The sequence below is a fragment of the Hirundo rustica genome, chromosome 1 (assembly GCF_015227805.2).
Source record: "Hirundo rustica isolate bHirRus1 chromosome 1, bHirRus1.pri.v3, whole genome shotgun sequence".
NCBI classification, from domain to species: Eukaryota; Metazoa; Chordata; class Aves; order Passeriformes; family Hirundinidae; genus Hirundo; species Hirundo rustica.
In genome coordinates, this window is record NC_053450.1 from 132646246 (window position 1) to 132663213 (window position 16968).

The 16968-nt window shown below is 42.8% G+C and overlaps 1 protein-coding gene across 3 annotated transcripts in view; it reads left to right on the forward strand.

The window, feature by feature from the left end:
- Positions 1-229: 229 nt before the first annotated feature.
- The window catches only part of CDK6 (cyclin dependent kinase 6), a 135601-nt gene continuing 118862 nt past the window's right edge, over positions 230-16968 (forward strand). For 2 of the 3 annotated variants that reach the window (XM_040076794.2, XM_040076953.2), the window contains exons 1-2: positions 230-367; positions 2480-2970. In XM_040076794.2, the coding sequence (XP_039932728.1) occupies positions 2738-2970 (233 nt within the window). In that variant the 5' untranslated portion in view covers positions 230-367; positions 2480-2737. Of the gene's footprint in view, positions 368-901; positions 952-2479; positions 2971-16968 lie in introns of those variants that run through there. The other variant, XM_040076863.1, reaches the window with a different exon arrangement.

A 16968-nucleotide genomic window follows, 5' to 3' on the forward strand; every position in this document is an offset into this window, starting at 1 on the left:
CGGCGGAGCGGCGGCGGCGCCGAGGGCCGGTGCCCGAGCCCCGCACCGCAGGCTGCGGCCGGCGGGGCTGCGATCGTGGCGCTGCAGCTCCCCGGGGGCCGCCGGCCGCGATTTTTCTTTTGCGTTTTCGTTTTCCCCGGGCAGGGTGGGGGCGGGAGGAGCGGGCTGGGGGACGAGTGCGAGCTCCTTCTGCGCCAGGGTGCAGCCCGGCGGCGGCGGCGGCAGGAAGATGCGAGCCCAGGGCGGCCGAGCCGCGGACCAGCTACCTGTGTGGCCCGGGCGGCCGCTGCCGGGACCTGCCGGAGACATCGCCATGTGAAGGGGCAGACCCCGGGCCGGCTCTCCACCCCGCCTCGCTCAATGGGAGGTTTGTGTTAGAGAGGACTCACCCCCTCCCTCCCTCCCTCCCCCCCCCCACCCCCCGGGGCTGAGGATTATTTGGGGAACCGGTGGCGGTGCAGGCGGCCGTGGCGCACACCAGGTAACGCGGGGCGCCCATGTGCTCCGCGCACCCGGCCCCGCGGCGTGGCCCACACGCCGCCCCCTCCCCGCCCGGCCCGGGAGCCCACGCCGCGCACCCCCCCTCCCCGCGGGCGGCACCGCGGACGCGTCCCTTCGGCGGCCGGGCCGGGGCAGCGCGCCCCGCGGTGCCGCCGCGACCGCCTCGGGGCCGGTGCGGGGGCGCGGAGGGGCCCGCGGGGGAAGGGGTGCCCTCAGGGGGAGCCGCCGGAGGGGTTCCCTCGGCGTCCTGCCGAGCAGCGGAGCCGGGCCCCCCTCTCCGCCCCGTCCGCTGAGAGGAAGCGCGGGGACGCGGCTCCCCGCGTGTCCCCCGCCGCCGCCCCCCTCGTCGCCCGAGGGGCGCCCGCGGAGGGGAGCTCGGCGGCGCGGCGGGGGCGGCGGCGGCCGGGGCCGGCCCCGGTGCCCCGCCGTGCCCGGGGAGGGAGAGCACGGGTAAGTTTCCACGCGGCCGCGCCGGGGCAGAGGCCCGCCGGCCCCGCCGCCACGCACGCGCGGCGCCGCTGCCCGCCGCTCGGGGGCGCCCTGCCCGCGGCGCGGGGCGGGAGGGGGCGCGGGCGGCCGCGCCGGGGGCTCGGGCCGGGCAGGGCGCTCCGGGCCGGGCAGGGCGCTCCGGGCCGGGCAGGGCGCTCCGGGCCGGGCAGCGGTACCCCGCACACCGGGCCGGGCAGGGGTCCTCCACACACCGGGCCGGGCAGGGTACCCCCGCGCCCCGGGCTCGGGCTGGGGTCTCCCGCACATGGGGCTCGGGGCGGCCCGCGCTCGGTGTCGCCCAGTGATGCTGCAGGCGGGGAAGGCAGGGCTGCCCGATGGCTGGGGCGGTGCGGTGGCAGCTATGCTGGGAACTGAAACCGGCGAGGCAGGGAGCCGCCTCTGGCTGCAGCCGTGGAGGAGGGATGAGCCGTGGGCACAGGTTTCCTTCAGATCGCGATTTTCATCTCCAGCTAAAGTGCGGAGTAGCCGTGGCGCTTTGTGCTTGAATTCCACTTAAGTCGGAGTCCCCGACTCACCTAGCTGGGACTCATTTATCCTAGCTCGGCAAAAATGTGTAGGAGAGGGCTACAGTCCTGGGGATCACTGTATCAGTGTACTAAAAAGGGTCGGGAGAAAGGAGGAATTGATATGGAGCTTTGTGAGGGGACAGGATTTGCTCAGTCCTGCAGAAAGTGGATGAAACTGGATGCAGAAGGAAGTGCCTCTCCTCTCCAGCCTCATGTACTCTGCAGCAGAGCGTGCTGTTCCTGAAGATATCTTTGACCATGCTGCTTTGCAGAGAGCTGCCAGTAGCACATATAGCAATATCCACACCCTTGTTTGTTAATGAATTTGCTGAAGAGCGTATTTCTGAACTTACTTCAGCACATAGTGCTTCATAACGTATTATTGTCATCTAAATATGCATGTATTTCACCTCTCCATAGGCGCTTTGTTTTTGCAGTGTGATTGTGATCTGTTCATGAAGGGCTTAGCACAGGAGCTAGAGCAGACCAAGTCAGAAACCACCAAATGCTGTTATTTACAAGCAAGTGACAGTAATATAGCAAAATACATATCCAGGACTCCACCACCCTCAATGAAGAATACTTTGAGTCCTGAAATCCTGACATAAGTTCTTGGATGTACACTTCCTCTCACACATGAGAGCTAACACACATAGTTAGCTCTGCCATCCCCATCAGGCATGTGTCACGGGGTCATCATCTCAGTAAAACCCCTCCATGCTGTTGCTCTGTAGCCGAGTGCCCGGCCTTCTGCGCGGACTGTGATAACTTTGTAGTGTATCAGCCACTCGGGTACGTTGATACATATGTCACCCTCATGGTTCACGTCTTCCTTTCTACCACGATTTTGCTTTACGTATAGATATCTACTGTATTAGCTTAATTTTAGCAGGTTTTGAACAATGCAAAGTCATGAAGGAAGGTAAACTAAACTCACTTTTCTTGCTTGGTTTGTCCTCCAGATTTGTTTGGCTTTACACAGGCAATGCTCCCAAAGACTGTATGATAATTCCTGCTGGCCAAAAGAGGAGGCACATTGTGGCCAGTACAGAAGAGGAGGAAGAACAGGAGGGCAAGAGCTTCCTACGGCCTCTCTGCCAGCGGTACCAAGTGCGTGGCCTGTCTGCACCCGAGCAAAGTACTGGTTTTCAGAAAGTAAGTGAGGCTGAGAGCCACCTCGAGCGAGGCACTTGGAGAGGAGGAAGAGGACTGGTGCCAGCATGGATAAGGACAGCACAAACCTGGCTGACCAGCAGTATGAATGTGTGGCTGAGATTGGGGAAGGAGCCTACGGGAAGGTGTTCAAAGCCCGAGACTTGAAGAACGGAGGTCGCTTTGTTGCGCTGAAGCGGGTACGGGTGCAGACCAGCGAGGAGGGGATGCCGCTGTCCACTATCCGAGAGGTGGCAGTTCTGAGGCACCTGGAGACATTCGAACACCCCAACGTGGTCAGGTGAGGAAGTAGGACCGCTGTCCTGATCGGTGGGGTCCTGGGTTTAGTATGTGAATTGGGTGAGTAGGAGTTTGGGGGCAGAAATGGAATGGACAGTAGTTTGGGTTTGTGGCTGAAGTGAGCACTAAACTGTGTGCATGAGGTGTGGTTTGAGGTTTCAACAGGCCACGGTGCTGCCTGCCAGACCTCACCTCATCCCTGTGCGTTGCCTCCCACACACACAAACACCCATCTCCAGAGGCATAGGTGTGTGATTTAAGTGTTGGAATGGATGGGCAAGGAGCCATATATATACTGTTTCCTCAGGCACGAGAGAAAATGAAAAAAAACCCCAGCCTCTCCCTGGTTTTGTCTGAACTATTAGTACTGCCAGCTGCAGCTGATTTTTAGCAAGTCTGTTCATTATAGAAATGGCAAGAATGAGAGCAGTAGTGCAATGTGCATTCTGCCTTTTTATATGCTTTTATAGAGAGCTGTATATTGCCATGTTAAAGAGAAGCAACAGCTTAGGACTTCAAGCTTTTCAGGCAGCCTTATGGTTGAGTACTGTTTGGTACTAATTTTCACCATGAGCTGCTGGTTGTGCTACCAAGAGGGCAAAAGTACAGGTGTCAGACCTTGTTCACAGAATGGTGGCAGTGGTCCCAGGATGTTCTTTCTGTTGTGTCAATAGCATAAATCCTGGATAAATGGCCTGTGCTCTCAATGATAAGGCTGGCCTTACTGTAACCTCTTACATTTTTCTGTAGCTGGAAACCTTCAGCAGCCTGTGAGCGTCTTTTAGTAAAATTATGAACTTCAAGAAGTAAGTTTCACTATGCAGATACCCAGATTGAAACTGGTCACCGTCTTGCTGCTGGTGCTATATTAACAAGAGTATTTCACATTCTTTGTGTTACTTATGCACATATTACACAGCAAAAGGAAAACTTTTTTGTACTTCACTAACACCAAGATTCTTTCAGTCTTAGAGAAATAGATATTCTGAACTTACAGGTGAATTTCAAAATGCCTTGCACATGTAATCATCTTTTTTGTAGGGTCTGAGATCAGGGGGTGTTTATTAGGTGCAAGAGGAAAGATGAGACAGAGGAATAATACTTAAATTACAAAAGTCGATTGAGAGAGATGAATTAACTTTTGTTCATTTCAGGGCAGTGTAATGTGACGGTCTCCTTTATGTCAAAACTGAATAGACAAAGCATATGTATTCTGAAATGCTGATCATGGAGTGCATGTCATTGGTCTCACTTTGTGAGCAATGGGGCACATACAGGCTACAGCTCACGCTTCCATTGCTCATCAAGCAAATCAACAGTTCAGTTAATAACCATTATTTTGGCTGGCACCTAGTAATGCCAGAGGCTTGGTCAGTATATTTCAGAAGTGTTTGATCACTGAATCAGGTGGCTTGGTTTAGAGGAGCACACACGAAGTTACTCCTTGGCAGCAGAGGGATAATTGAGAGTTGTCAGAATCTTTGAAATGCAGCCCATTAATTTATGGGAGAAAATGAGGATTTAGTCGTCTGGGTTTCAACATTTATATATTTGAAAGCTAAATCTTGTTTGGGAATAATTGAACATAATACTTTAGAATTTTTCTACCATTGACATCTTTTCATAGGATGTAAAAGACCTTTTTAAGAGCTTTCTAATCTTGAATGCAGCTAAATAATGAAAATATAGTTCTTGTTTTCCAAAGAGCTATTTGATGAACTGACTACGCAACTGCAGGCTTCTTTTGCTTGATTTTAGTGCAGTTGAATCTCAACAGACCATTGTATAAATACATTGAAGCTTCAAATATTTTTACAAGCTGGAATGAAAACTAATTCTCTGTAAGGGAGTGAGTATTTCAACCAGCAATAAGAGAATGTAATTTCAGTATAAACATCTGTACAAGTGTGTTCCTGGTCCTCATAGTGTGGTGTTGTGAAGCCTGTACCTTTAGCCATCAGCAGCATTTCAGACACAAGGGGCTGTTTGGTAATATATCAGGGTGCCTGGGACACTGGTTGCACACTTTTTTCCACAAAAAGACAGACAATAAGCAATTTCAAACATTATCTCTTCTAAAATGTGAGGAATGCTATTAAAAAACTGATGCTTTTTGTGCATATTTTTGATCTGTAGAGCAGATAAGGAGCCCTCTGGAGTGACCAGAATCATATCCTTCAATTGGAAAAAATTGTTTGAAAACATTTAAATGTCCCAGTTCTGTTACAAAATATAGTAGAAGAGTTTCCAATTTATTGAAATTAAACATCTATTTTTGTATTATGTAAATATACTCAGAAAAGGAAATACTATAAAAGAAGTTCTGCAATTTTAAGCAGCTGATCCCATTTTACTTAATTATTGAACATATTATGCTCAAGATATTTTAATTGTTTGGGCATGCATTCTGGAAACTGCTATCATGGCCAGGCTAATAAATAAAAACTATTCCAAATGCATTGTCTGCATACTGGATTAAAATGTACATTGTTTTCACAGCACTGGGATAACAGCACAAATATTTTAAACCATTTTTTTTTCATTTGGAGGGGACATCTATTTTTTTTCTGTATATTACAAGCAACTAGCCTGAGAGACCTATGTAGGAACTGCAAATACTGTGTTGTATCTGTTACCTCTGAATACTGGCATGTGTGATCCATCGGCAGCCATTCAGTGAGTCAAAACTTAGTCAAGACTTTGTACAGATGAGCTGCCCAGGCCTTGTGCTCCACTGTGGTACTCTGGCATCAGCTGACAGCAGAGATTACAGGCCACAGCAGTTTAGGCTCAGTGTCAATTTCAATTCAAGTGGTAGCTCTGGGCTTCTCCAGAGAATGCACTAAGGATCTCAGCAGCCCAGGACTTCTCTTTAGCCATGAAGTGGTGCTAAATGTGAAGAACAGTTTGGTAAGGAAAGACCCAGTACTTTTCTAGGCATAGATAGAGCTCCATGGCTTTGCTGGTCATAGAACCAGGATTCAGGACTAGCATTGCTACTCCAGCCCAGGTTGGTCTTAACAGTTGTAGATGCACTTCCTCTGAGAAATAGTTACAGCCAAACTGGTTTCCAGTGCTTGACACTAGGGTTGGAAGAGAATTTTGTCCATAAGGGAGAGATGTCTAAATAGCACAGAATAATTTTAAACATATTTATCATATTTTTTCCATGCTACTGCTTGCTAACTATGAGAGCTTTGTGTTCCTTTGTTTCAAGTCTGTAATTTCCACATTTGTACAATGAAGACGTGCATTTTTCACAGCACAGTTGCTTTGACAAAGATAGATAATAAAATTAGATAAGACTTCACAGCAGAATAAAGCAACACAGGATGCGAGAAAATCAAAGGGAAATAAAATCTTAATCAGAACCCTGATGGCAGTGAAAATCTCTGTACTGTAATGGAAATAAGGAGGACTGATCTAAAATTTTTTGAGCCTGTTAAGAATGGTGTATAGATAGGCATGGGAAAAAGGGAAGTTAAGATAATTCCTATGTGCTAAAAATCCTTTTGTGTTCACATTTGTGCTTTTTATAGAGCTCTTCTCTGCCAGGACACCTTAGTCTATTCTATTTATTTTCACAAAACAAGGTTAAAAATAGAATCTTCAAGAGTAAAGCTTACTGTAAATAAATATGAAATTAGCTATGTTGTGGGCTTGGAAAAGTCCTTTGTAGGTGGTAGGATGATCAATGTGCTCCTCTAGCTCATCTTTCAGATAATAAGATGTAACGCTTTAATAAAATTTGAATATATACAGTAAGTAAATCTGGCAAAAGTTGGTCCAGCACTTACATAGCTCAGTGCTGTTCTAGTTGGGAAAAATGAGATATATGTAGATAAAGAACAGACTTTGCCAGGAATAAATGACATATTAGATTCAGGAAATTCCTGTGTGTAAAACCCTGCTGCAAGATATCTGTAAAAATTCATCTTGTGATAATAATGCTAAATTCAGCTGTATCTTGAATTCGTTTTAACTCTCTTCTGCTGGTAATCAGATGAATAATTTCCCCCATATCTTAATCATCATCAAACTCTGAATCTCTTGCACTCTGGGAAGGTGATATGCAAGACAGACTACTGTAGTTCTTGGCATGCTTGTTTTCTACCATATTTATATTTAACAGTTTCAATAGCATTAAACTTTAAGCAGATTGAACAAAAAAGCAAAGCTGTATATTTTTGCTTCCTATCTCATAACCTTTCTTTTATAAATACAACTTCTTTAGTATTTTCATGGTTTAGTAACTATTCAATTTTAAAATAACCAGAATTGTATTGGATGTGACCTATTAAAATATAATCTAGTCTGAGTTGTTTCAAAGGTAAGCGTCAGAGATCTTGGCATTCAAAGTGATCATAACCATGCAAGAATTAAAAATCTTGATTCTCTCCTTCCTGTTACTTTGCAGAATATATGCCTCAGCTAATTGACTTAGGTTCAGCAGAACGATCTACCTAGCTGGAAGTCTAAATCTATTCCTCATTCTTTTTTGTATTCAGATCAGTGGGGGGGAACCCAGTAATTATGACTATTTGCACAGTTATGCCGTGTTCAAGTTTTTATGTTGTTTTATATCCATTGAACTATAAATGGCACTGTAAACTGCTCTCTGTGTTACGGCAGTCATGTCATGCTGCTTTTTCCCTGCCTTTGCACTCCAGTGGTCCATGCTGTTGTCTCTTGCTTTGCACTTGAGCGCTTGGTGGAGCCCATCAGCGGATTGCCTTGGCAAGGCCACCTGAGTGTTGGGGAGAGAGGCTGGCACACACGTCACTCCCCCATCCCTGCGTATGCTGACTTGAAGACCAGCACTTGTTTGACCTGCTCAGAGGTCCCAGAAGTGGATGAATTGCTTGGAACTTCAAATTTCCTTGTACTTAGAAGGTCTTTTTATAAGTGTCCTAAAGTTCCCTGTCTAACCGGATAGAGCGTTGAGAACATAGCAGCAGCAGATCATCCATTCCTAGTTAACCTTTTGCAAGACAATTGGAACATGTATTTGTCCTGCTTTTTTCTGTTTGTTAAACTGAAATGATGGGGAAGCATACCGAGGGAAAAAATTTCAAAAGGCAGTAGCTAATTTTATTTCTCTTTCAAGTTTTTTGTGATGCTGATATTGGCTTTATTACTGTACTGTTAATAAGTTGAAAGGATGATCTTCTCAAAATTATTGAGATGTTCCATCCTGTCAAGTGAAACATTTCTATTTTAGGGGGTGTTTGTCTCTAGTGAATTCTGCTTCCTTCCTTCTTTTTTCTGCCAAGCTAATGTTAAACTTCTAGTCTATGAGGTCATTCTTACACAGTGTGCTGTATTGTGTGATACAATTTATTTTTCTGTAGCATCACTCAATATGGCATCTGGCGAGCCCCTAGAGACAAAAAAATGGTGATCTTTGCATTGCTAGGTTGTCCTGCACAGAGGAGAGAAGAAATTAGAAATTTCTTTCAATTAGAAAGATGGTCCTGCACACAGGAAGAGTAAAATAAGATACCGGGACGGAGTGGAGCAGAAGAAACGGAACTTGAAACTTGCCAAGTGTTTGTGTGACAGATGAATCTCAGCTGAGGTAGAAATGGTGGATGAGTAATGGGAAGGAAAAACTGAATGTGCTTCAGAGTCAGTTTTAGTCTCATGCAAACAGGATGGTCTTCAAGGCAGATGTGAAGACGGGAAGTGCCTTGTCAAGGGAAAGGCATTTCCAGGCTGGAGAGCAGTTTTGGTCAGAAGGTGAGGGAGATCATTCCTGCACTGACTGGCCACTTCAAGGGACACTGCAAATGTCTTGGGGAGGAAGTCACTGCCTGCCTGGAAGTATTGGCCTCTCTAATGGCTGGAGGGCAGACGGGAATGATGTGGTTGCCTCTCACCAGGGCACGTAGCACTTGGAGAAATTTGTTGTCAGAGGACGTTGGGCAGAGAGTGGACATGAATGCTGGCCTGCAGTCTTACAGTACACAGAATGAGCACGTACAGGGAAAACAAGGATATTCTTGCCAGTCATATGAATTGTTTGTTAGTTATGGGCGTGATGATACAGTTTTAAGACATCTGGCAGAAACAGGACAAGATAAGAGCATGTCAGGAAGGAAGGGTTGAGTATGGAATGGCCTTCTGAGCTTTAGAAAATTTAGTTTCTGGAGTGAGTACAAGACCATTTGAAAGAGTATTTTATCTCATTCTAAATCTTAAGTTTTTTACAAAAAACATGTTTCCAGTCTTTGTATGAGTAAATGTTAGTAATTTTAGATTATGTCCAGTGCTCCGTTCCTTCTTTAAATCTGTGATTGGTTATGTCTGTGGCGTTGTTGAAGAGATTCAGCCTTGCTGGGTACTGCCTGAAGTGGAAAATCAACTTCTTTCATGGCCACAGTTGCTGCTGACAATCTGTGACTTCCGATCAAGGGAATGGAGCGGGGTCCAGGATTCAAAACTGAGCCTTGAAAAGGTTTAGATGCCAGGAGAGTGGACAGTCCGCACTTACAGGCAGGGGCCGGGGTAGATTCATTGAGACGTTCCAGTTTGCTTCACTGTACGCACTTCTGGCTGAAGTATGGAACAGAACAGGGAGGAGAAAAGTTGCTTACTTTCCCAGGGTTTAAAAGAGAGAGGGCTGGACCTCAAGTCTGTGACTTAGCAAAGCCACGCTTAGCCCACTCAGGTGGGCTTGATGGGATTTAAGCCATTGTGTGAAGCTTAGCACAGGTCTAAGTGCATTCTCAGGTAGAAATAGCTATGATACTAGGACCGCACTGAATTTTAAAACAGAGTTCAGGGACAATATTCATCAGAATATGAATAACAGATATAGAGTCTTATTCATGTATTAGATTACAGCCTTATTTCTAAAGAATATTTCTATTAAAAGTTAAAATGAATCATGCAAAGTAAGAAATATAGCTATCCTGACAGACTAAGATGAATTTGACATCAAGGGTGATTATTTATCATTGATATAATTCTTAGATGATGTAATTTAGTTCTGAAATTTTAAAATTATTCCATAAAGTTTTGTACCAGTAAATAAAATAGAAGTTGCAGTTCATTCCAAAACTTTGCTTTATATGGAGGATTTAATTTGCTTGGTGTGAACTCTAGTTAATTTCCAGTATTGCTGAACAAGTTGATGCTTAATAATCTAACAAATTATCAGAAGGTAAGTGTGCCCATATACATATATAACTAAGCTGTGTTTTTTTCTTTTAAAAGAGAGATTTCTCCACTTATACCTATTCTTCATATCTTCTTATATTCTGAAAAATATTTCTAATTATGCAGGCACAATTATTTAGCAGATATAACTTTAAACTCTGAAGAATTTTTATTTAATAAATAAACCACTTCAGAATTTTCCAATGAGTGTTTTTTTCCATCGTGTCCTTTGACATTTTCCGTTTGGGAAACTGCTGTTTGGGAAGCTTTTGATCAGATGATTGTCAAAGAGTGGAAGTGTGACTGTTGATTTCCGAACTCTTTCCAAAATAACTCATTGCATCCAAATTATTATATAGATTTTTATATTTACTTGCCCTTCACCTTTGAAAATTTGTCCCATCATTAGAAAAAAAAAGGAAATAGTCTGCTAAATAATCCCTTTAAAATCAGACCTTAAATTTCTAACAACACAGTTGTGTTTGCTTTAGGCAGAATAAATGATGGTTTATATGACTAGTAAGAAACTCTTTCATATGATACTTTAGATGTCTTTTTAGTGTTTCAGAAGAAGATGGGTTTCTATTCTCTGAAGTATCTTGCATGATTTTTAGAACAAGGTGAATGTTTCACACACCTAAATACAGGGTGTGCCAATTTGCTGGTATTGGTAAAGTTGTCCTTGGGTGGATTTCCTATGACATACCTAGCAAACAAACTACAAACTTAGCAAAAAGTTCTGCACTGTTTTAAAAGGGTTCATACCAACACTGACTGCTTATTACTCTGGATTATCATTAATAGGTGACTGATCTTCTCTTAATAAAAGAAAAACTAACTGAGACATTAATTCATCTTTACAGGAATTTCCCATATTTAATGATTGAAAACTCAGTTCTAGGTTAGATGAATCATACTGAGTTTAAGTGAGACCTCTTGAGTTTGGACTTTAGAAACATTAGTCAGTGCAGAATATTACATATTTTGATAGAAATAGAGAAATTAAGTGAGAAATAGAGTGGAAAACCTGTGTGATTTTTTTTTTCTCTTTTATGTGAAACTTTGGCTAGTCTTTTAATATCTATTTGAAGTGTGGTCAGTGTGATAAATTGCTGTTTAACAATGCCAGAGAGCTCCCTTTTCCCTGAAATCAATTAATTATAAACTGGGAATTTCAGTACTTTGTTCACTGTTCTTAAGTTAGCATATTTCTGGAAGCTTTCTGTGATCGTAATTCCTAGCTGCACTGGTGCTTTTGTTTCTCTTCATCTGTGGAGCCAGGGCTCTACTGTAAGGATAGAATTCTATCACTTTTTTTTTTTCCACATTTGATGTGGTATTTTGCATACAGCTGCAGAGTAGACAGTTACCTTTGAAAAGAACATTTGGCTGGTTTAATTTGATTAGAGCAAACCACCTCAATCATTACTGAACTAAGACCGTTTTCACTTTAACTTGGCTGTAGGAGTTGGGAATGTACTGACTGTGCTCAGATGTTTGGGGGAGGACTCGTTTAGACACACAGCTACTGCTGAAGTGAAACAACCTTAGAGGACCTTGCATACTCTGCTCTTTCCCAATAAAAAGGGAGGGCTGTGAAGCTATTGAATGTCACATTTAACTTTCCCTCATTGTGACAAGGAATTGAATTCTTTTTCTACAGAAAAAGTTGGACATGTTTAACGCATAGAAGTACAGAATCATACATTTTTAAAAAACACCATGATACTGAAAACATACGTAGGATATGAAAGCCTTACATTTACAACAGATTTAAAACACGCCTAGCAACAGTGTTTTGAATAAAGTTGTAATAAAATCCAACATATAAATATAAATCTGGTGTGATTCTCATAGATACATTGTATCCAAGTTAAAATTTATTGCTTTTAGTAAGTCTCAGTAATATTCCCTCTTTCTTTTGTGGCGTATTGATTTTCTACCCCTTTCCTCATCATATAAATATATTAGGGTGATTTTTTATGTTGCATATTAAAGATCAAATTAGATATTTAAGATTCACAGTACTATGTATTCTGTATGATTTTTGCTTTTCAGTTTTCCTAGAAAACTCTCGTGGCTGTCTAGAATATGTCTCATAATAAATGGCAGACCATCAATAAATTGTAGTCACCTGGTGTTCTCTAGAAAATACAGTTCTGATCTTTAAGTCCCCTGATTTTGTGGTAGTGCATAATCATATATACAATATTTTAACCAGAGGATACAGCTGTAGGAAGAGTTTCTGCTTCTTGCCTTATTTTCCAAAAAGCAATATGCATAGTTAACTGTTCATCTCTGTCATCAGCCTAAGACTTGCTGCTAATGGCAGAATTGCATACATCTTCCAGCTAATCCAAGAATCAAGTTGCAAATTTAGGGCTTGAGTTTCCACTGGGGAATTGAAAGAGCTATACTGAGTCAAGCAACTTTGGTTGTTCAAATCATGAGGTCCTTATGTTAAGATGAACAAAAATGCATTGGCACGGGCAGACTGTGCAAGGGTGTCCCGTCAAGCATGTATGTTTGAGATTTCACCTGCAACTATTGAGTTCACCAAACTGGGGTATAAAAATTCATTAGGTTTTTCACTGAAGTAGCATTTCTGTTGACCTGTTTCACTGCTAATTATGCTCCCTTTTTGCGCCACAGATAATTGCATTTTAGCTCAGTATGTGTCCTCTGAAATACTTGACGTCTGCTTCTGTGTTACTACTTAAGCATCTTGTACAGCGTTCTCTCTCGAGCTCCAGGTTGCATCACAGATCCAGTCATTTCAGCGCAGTGTACATCTCCTTTCTTCAAGGGCAAATGCTTCTAGTGCAAATGCTTCTAAGAGCCAGAGTTAGAGATTTTGCTGTATAGTATTGAAATTTATGTCTAATGTTGCTACTAACGTAGCACTAGAACCTTTATTGCTGTTTTCCAGGTTCCTTCAGGACACTAAAAGTCAATGACCTGTATTACTTCTCTGTGCTAGGAAGTAGATTATAAAGTGAATCTTGTTTTGCCGACTTTATCTATCAGCATACTTTGTATTTGTGAACTTTATGACATCTAGATTAGGCAACATCTGCACTTTAATTAGTGTGTTGTTTATCCTTAGATAACCTTCTAGATTGTTAATGGAGATAGGCGTACCCACTGGTCTTTGTGGTTTCCTCACAGACATCTCAAATCAATTTGTTGCCTCACTGTTTATCTCTGCTTTTTATAAAATGCTGAGCAACAAGTTTTGATCAAAGCGGTAATACCCATATCCAGACACGTTGGAATTCATGACTATGGTCTGAAAATTAGAATGATATGTCTCATTAATCTTAAGGCAGGGCCCAGACAAGTTAATAATTTTGCAGAACTGAGTATCTGTATCTCTTCATTGCATAGAATCCAATTCAACATACTGCCTTTATGTTTGTAGCATCATTTAAAACAAAAAAAGAAGTGTTATCTGTCATTTCTTAATTCTCTGTTGCTTATTATTCATTATTATTCATATTGTCTCTGTGCTTAAGAACTTTTAAAAATTTTATTTGGCCAGATTAAAACATCATTTAGAGATGTCAGTTATTTTGGAAGCAAATATCTGTGCAGAAGTGAAAAAATGCAAACAGAAATGAGACTGGAATTGAGGATCATGGCAGCACAAGAACAAGAATAGTTAGGATTTGCACAGAAAAGACAGGTCGGCTGTTGGACTAAAAGTGATAGGTATTTGTGGATAGGTGAATGACACAGATGAGGGGGTTTTCTTAGACAACATTTAAAGTATATTGGAATATCCCAAATCAAAAGGATATTGTGATGTCTGTAAGAAAATACTGTTGAAAGACTGCTTGGTTTCCAGTAACACAAAGTTGAGAGTGAACAAGACTATTCTACAGAAGCAAAGCTTAAGTCATGAAAAGCAAATAATCTTTTGCTGTCCTGTACATCAACAAAAGGATATTGAGCCCGTGATTCTGGAAGAAGCTGTAAAGTAAACTAAATTCATGAAAATACTCATAAAGCACAAGTTAACCATAGCAGACAAGGTTTAAAGACAGGTAGACAAGGTTTAAAGACAAAACTTAGAGCTACAATCAATGACGTAGCTCCTCCTGGAGTACAAAAAAGAGATCACTCTCTGCATACCCTGAAATAACTTGCAATATCTGATTTAAGAAATTATAATAGTCATAGTGACTGCACAAGACGCAGTCATAGTGGCACAACAATTAAATCAGACATTTTTGGAAAAGGGTTGGTCCCCAACCTTGTCATAATAAGAATAGGCTTTAGAAAAGAGAGATTAAGGAACAAGAAGTAATCAAAAATTCAGCAGTCAAGAGGAATGATATGAAAAGACTTAGTTTTGAAATGGTGGATACTTGGAGGGTTATAGCAGCACATTTTTTGTCACTTGGGTCATACATCACTCCCTGACATCATGTTCTTTCCAGTCACTGAAATCCTGGCTGCTCTTTTGATCTATATCCTCTTCCTGGGTGCTAGATATGGCAGGACAGTTTAAGAGTATTGGATTCTTGAACTCTCTGAAGGAATGGAAGATGTTAAAGGCAGACAGCAGACTTTCTTCAGCCTTTTTATGGCTGTGCTCTGGTGTATCATGATGGATTCACAAAAGGTACACATAGCCCTATGCATAACAGGATAGGGATGTGAGATAATTGTGAGTAGACACTTTAATCATCTGACTATTAGACGTGTATTCCATCCTAGTTATTTAGGGTCTCCCCATAGTGAGTGCAGTGCGAGCATGTGCTTTAGAAGAATTGTTCATCCCACTCGCCCTCGGTGCCCACGCTGGAAAACAGTGAACTGCTGTGTGGAAATGCTCATTTTGACTCTAGAGGGAGCCCAGGTGGACAAGCTTGAGAAGCGAGGTTTAACAAGACCAAGTACTGGTGCTGCACCTGGGTCAGGGCAACCCCACACAGGCTGTGGGATGAAGGGATTGAGGACAGCCCTGTGGGGAAGGACGTGGAGGTGCTGGTGGATTGAAGGCTGGACATGACCCGGCCATGTGCACTCACAGTCCAGAGAGTCAGAGGTGTTCTGGGCTGCGTCCAAATCGGTGTGGGCAGCAGGGTAGAGAGGTTTTGCCCCTCTGCTCTGCTCTGGTGAGAGAGACCCCACCTGGAACACTGCATCCAGCTCTGGGGTCCCAGCGCAGGAAGGACATGGACCTGTTGGAGCAAGTCCACAGCCGGGCCACTTAGATGGTTAGGAGGATGGAGCACCTCTCCTGTGAGAGAAGGCTGAAAGATTTGTGTTTGTTCAGCCTGGAAAAAAGATGGCTTTGGGATAACGTACTTGTGGCCTTCCAGTACCTGAAGGGAGCCTACAAGAATGAAAAAGAAGGACTTTTTACTAGGGCTTGTAGTGACAGAACAAGAGGGAATGGCTTCAAACTGAAAGAGGGTAGGTTTAGATTGGGTTAGATAGTAGGAGAGAATTCTTTGTTGTGAGGGTGGGCGAGTCACTGAACAGGTTGCCTGGAAAAGTGCTGGGTACCCCATCCGTGGAAGTGTTCAAGGACAGAGTAGATGGAGCTGAGCAACCTGGTGTAGTGAAGAGGTGCATGCCAGGGGGATTGGAAGTAGATGATCTTTAAGATCCCTTACCTCCCAAACCATTCTATGATTCTAATGTAGAGTGGCCACCCAACTGTAGCTTGCTCGATCTCAATGAGATTAGAGCCAGTCAGTAAAGTCTGAAGGTGAAAAGTGGAAGTGCTAGTGGAGAGTTTGTAAAGTACATAACACGTCACAAAATCAAATAGGAAATTATTTTGGGTGTGGGAGAACAAAAAGTATTGAAGTCAGAGGGTACTTGGACTATGAGAATTTAGGTGGAAGATGAAATGAATATTATAGGGGAAATATTTTTTTAACTAAAGTCTGTCGTACATGGATTGTTGGTAAGAGCTTGTACAAGGCACTTGTTTTTATCACTTGGCAAAAATTATGAACTTTCTGTAATACGAAAGTGTGGGTTTCTGTGAAATTTAGTGGCTTCAGGCAGTCTGCTTCTGGTTTGTGTTTGGCATGAAAGTGCTAAAGGGCACTGATAGTAGCTGGGGTGGATGGGCATTGCCTGCTTACCCTGCGCTCAATTTTAAGCTCCAGCAGATGCCATTTTTGGTCAAAAATTGTTAATGTTTTACAAGAGGAAAAGTAACTGACAATGTACATTAGAGATGGCTGCTCATGTGGTCTACAAGTAGTTTAAGGCACCTTGCAAAGCTTTCTCAGTTGTGGTTTCTCTTTTTGTCATTGCTCTTCACTCTGCCATAGTGATCTCATACAGGATTTGTCACTAAGTGGGTTTATTATGTCATTATTGAAAAAATTTTGATGCTGCATATAGTTTCTTTGCCTCAGTTTACTTTTGGGCAAATAGCATGATTGTACAGTTGCAAGTAGTTGGAAAACTCTGGTGTCTACCTTACATTTCAGTCCAAATTATTCAAGACCTGAGTTTTTGTAAAGCAGGGGTGCTATACCTTTATCTCTTGGAATAATTTTGGAGGAATTTCTTTTTTCCCATAATCTCAAAACTTGTCAGCCCACATTGCTAAGTAATAGCTTTCAAAATTAAATTCAATCAGTCAATACTGGCTAAAAGATTCTGCTCGATGATTTTTTATGTTGTCTGTTTTATAATTTGACATTACAGGCTTGAAAACAGTTTTATTTATTAGGGAACTACTGAGACAATGTAGTAGTAAAGTAAGTAATCTGCTCTATTAAGCTGTTTGGATATGCATATTACACATGTGAGTGTATGTGGAAAAGGAAAGCCATGAAAATGTCAAGATTTGACTGCATTTAAC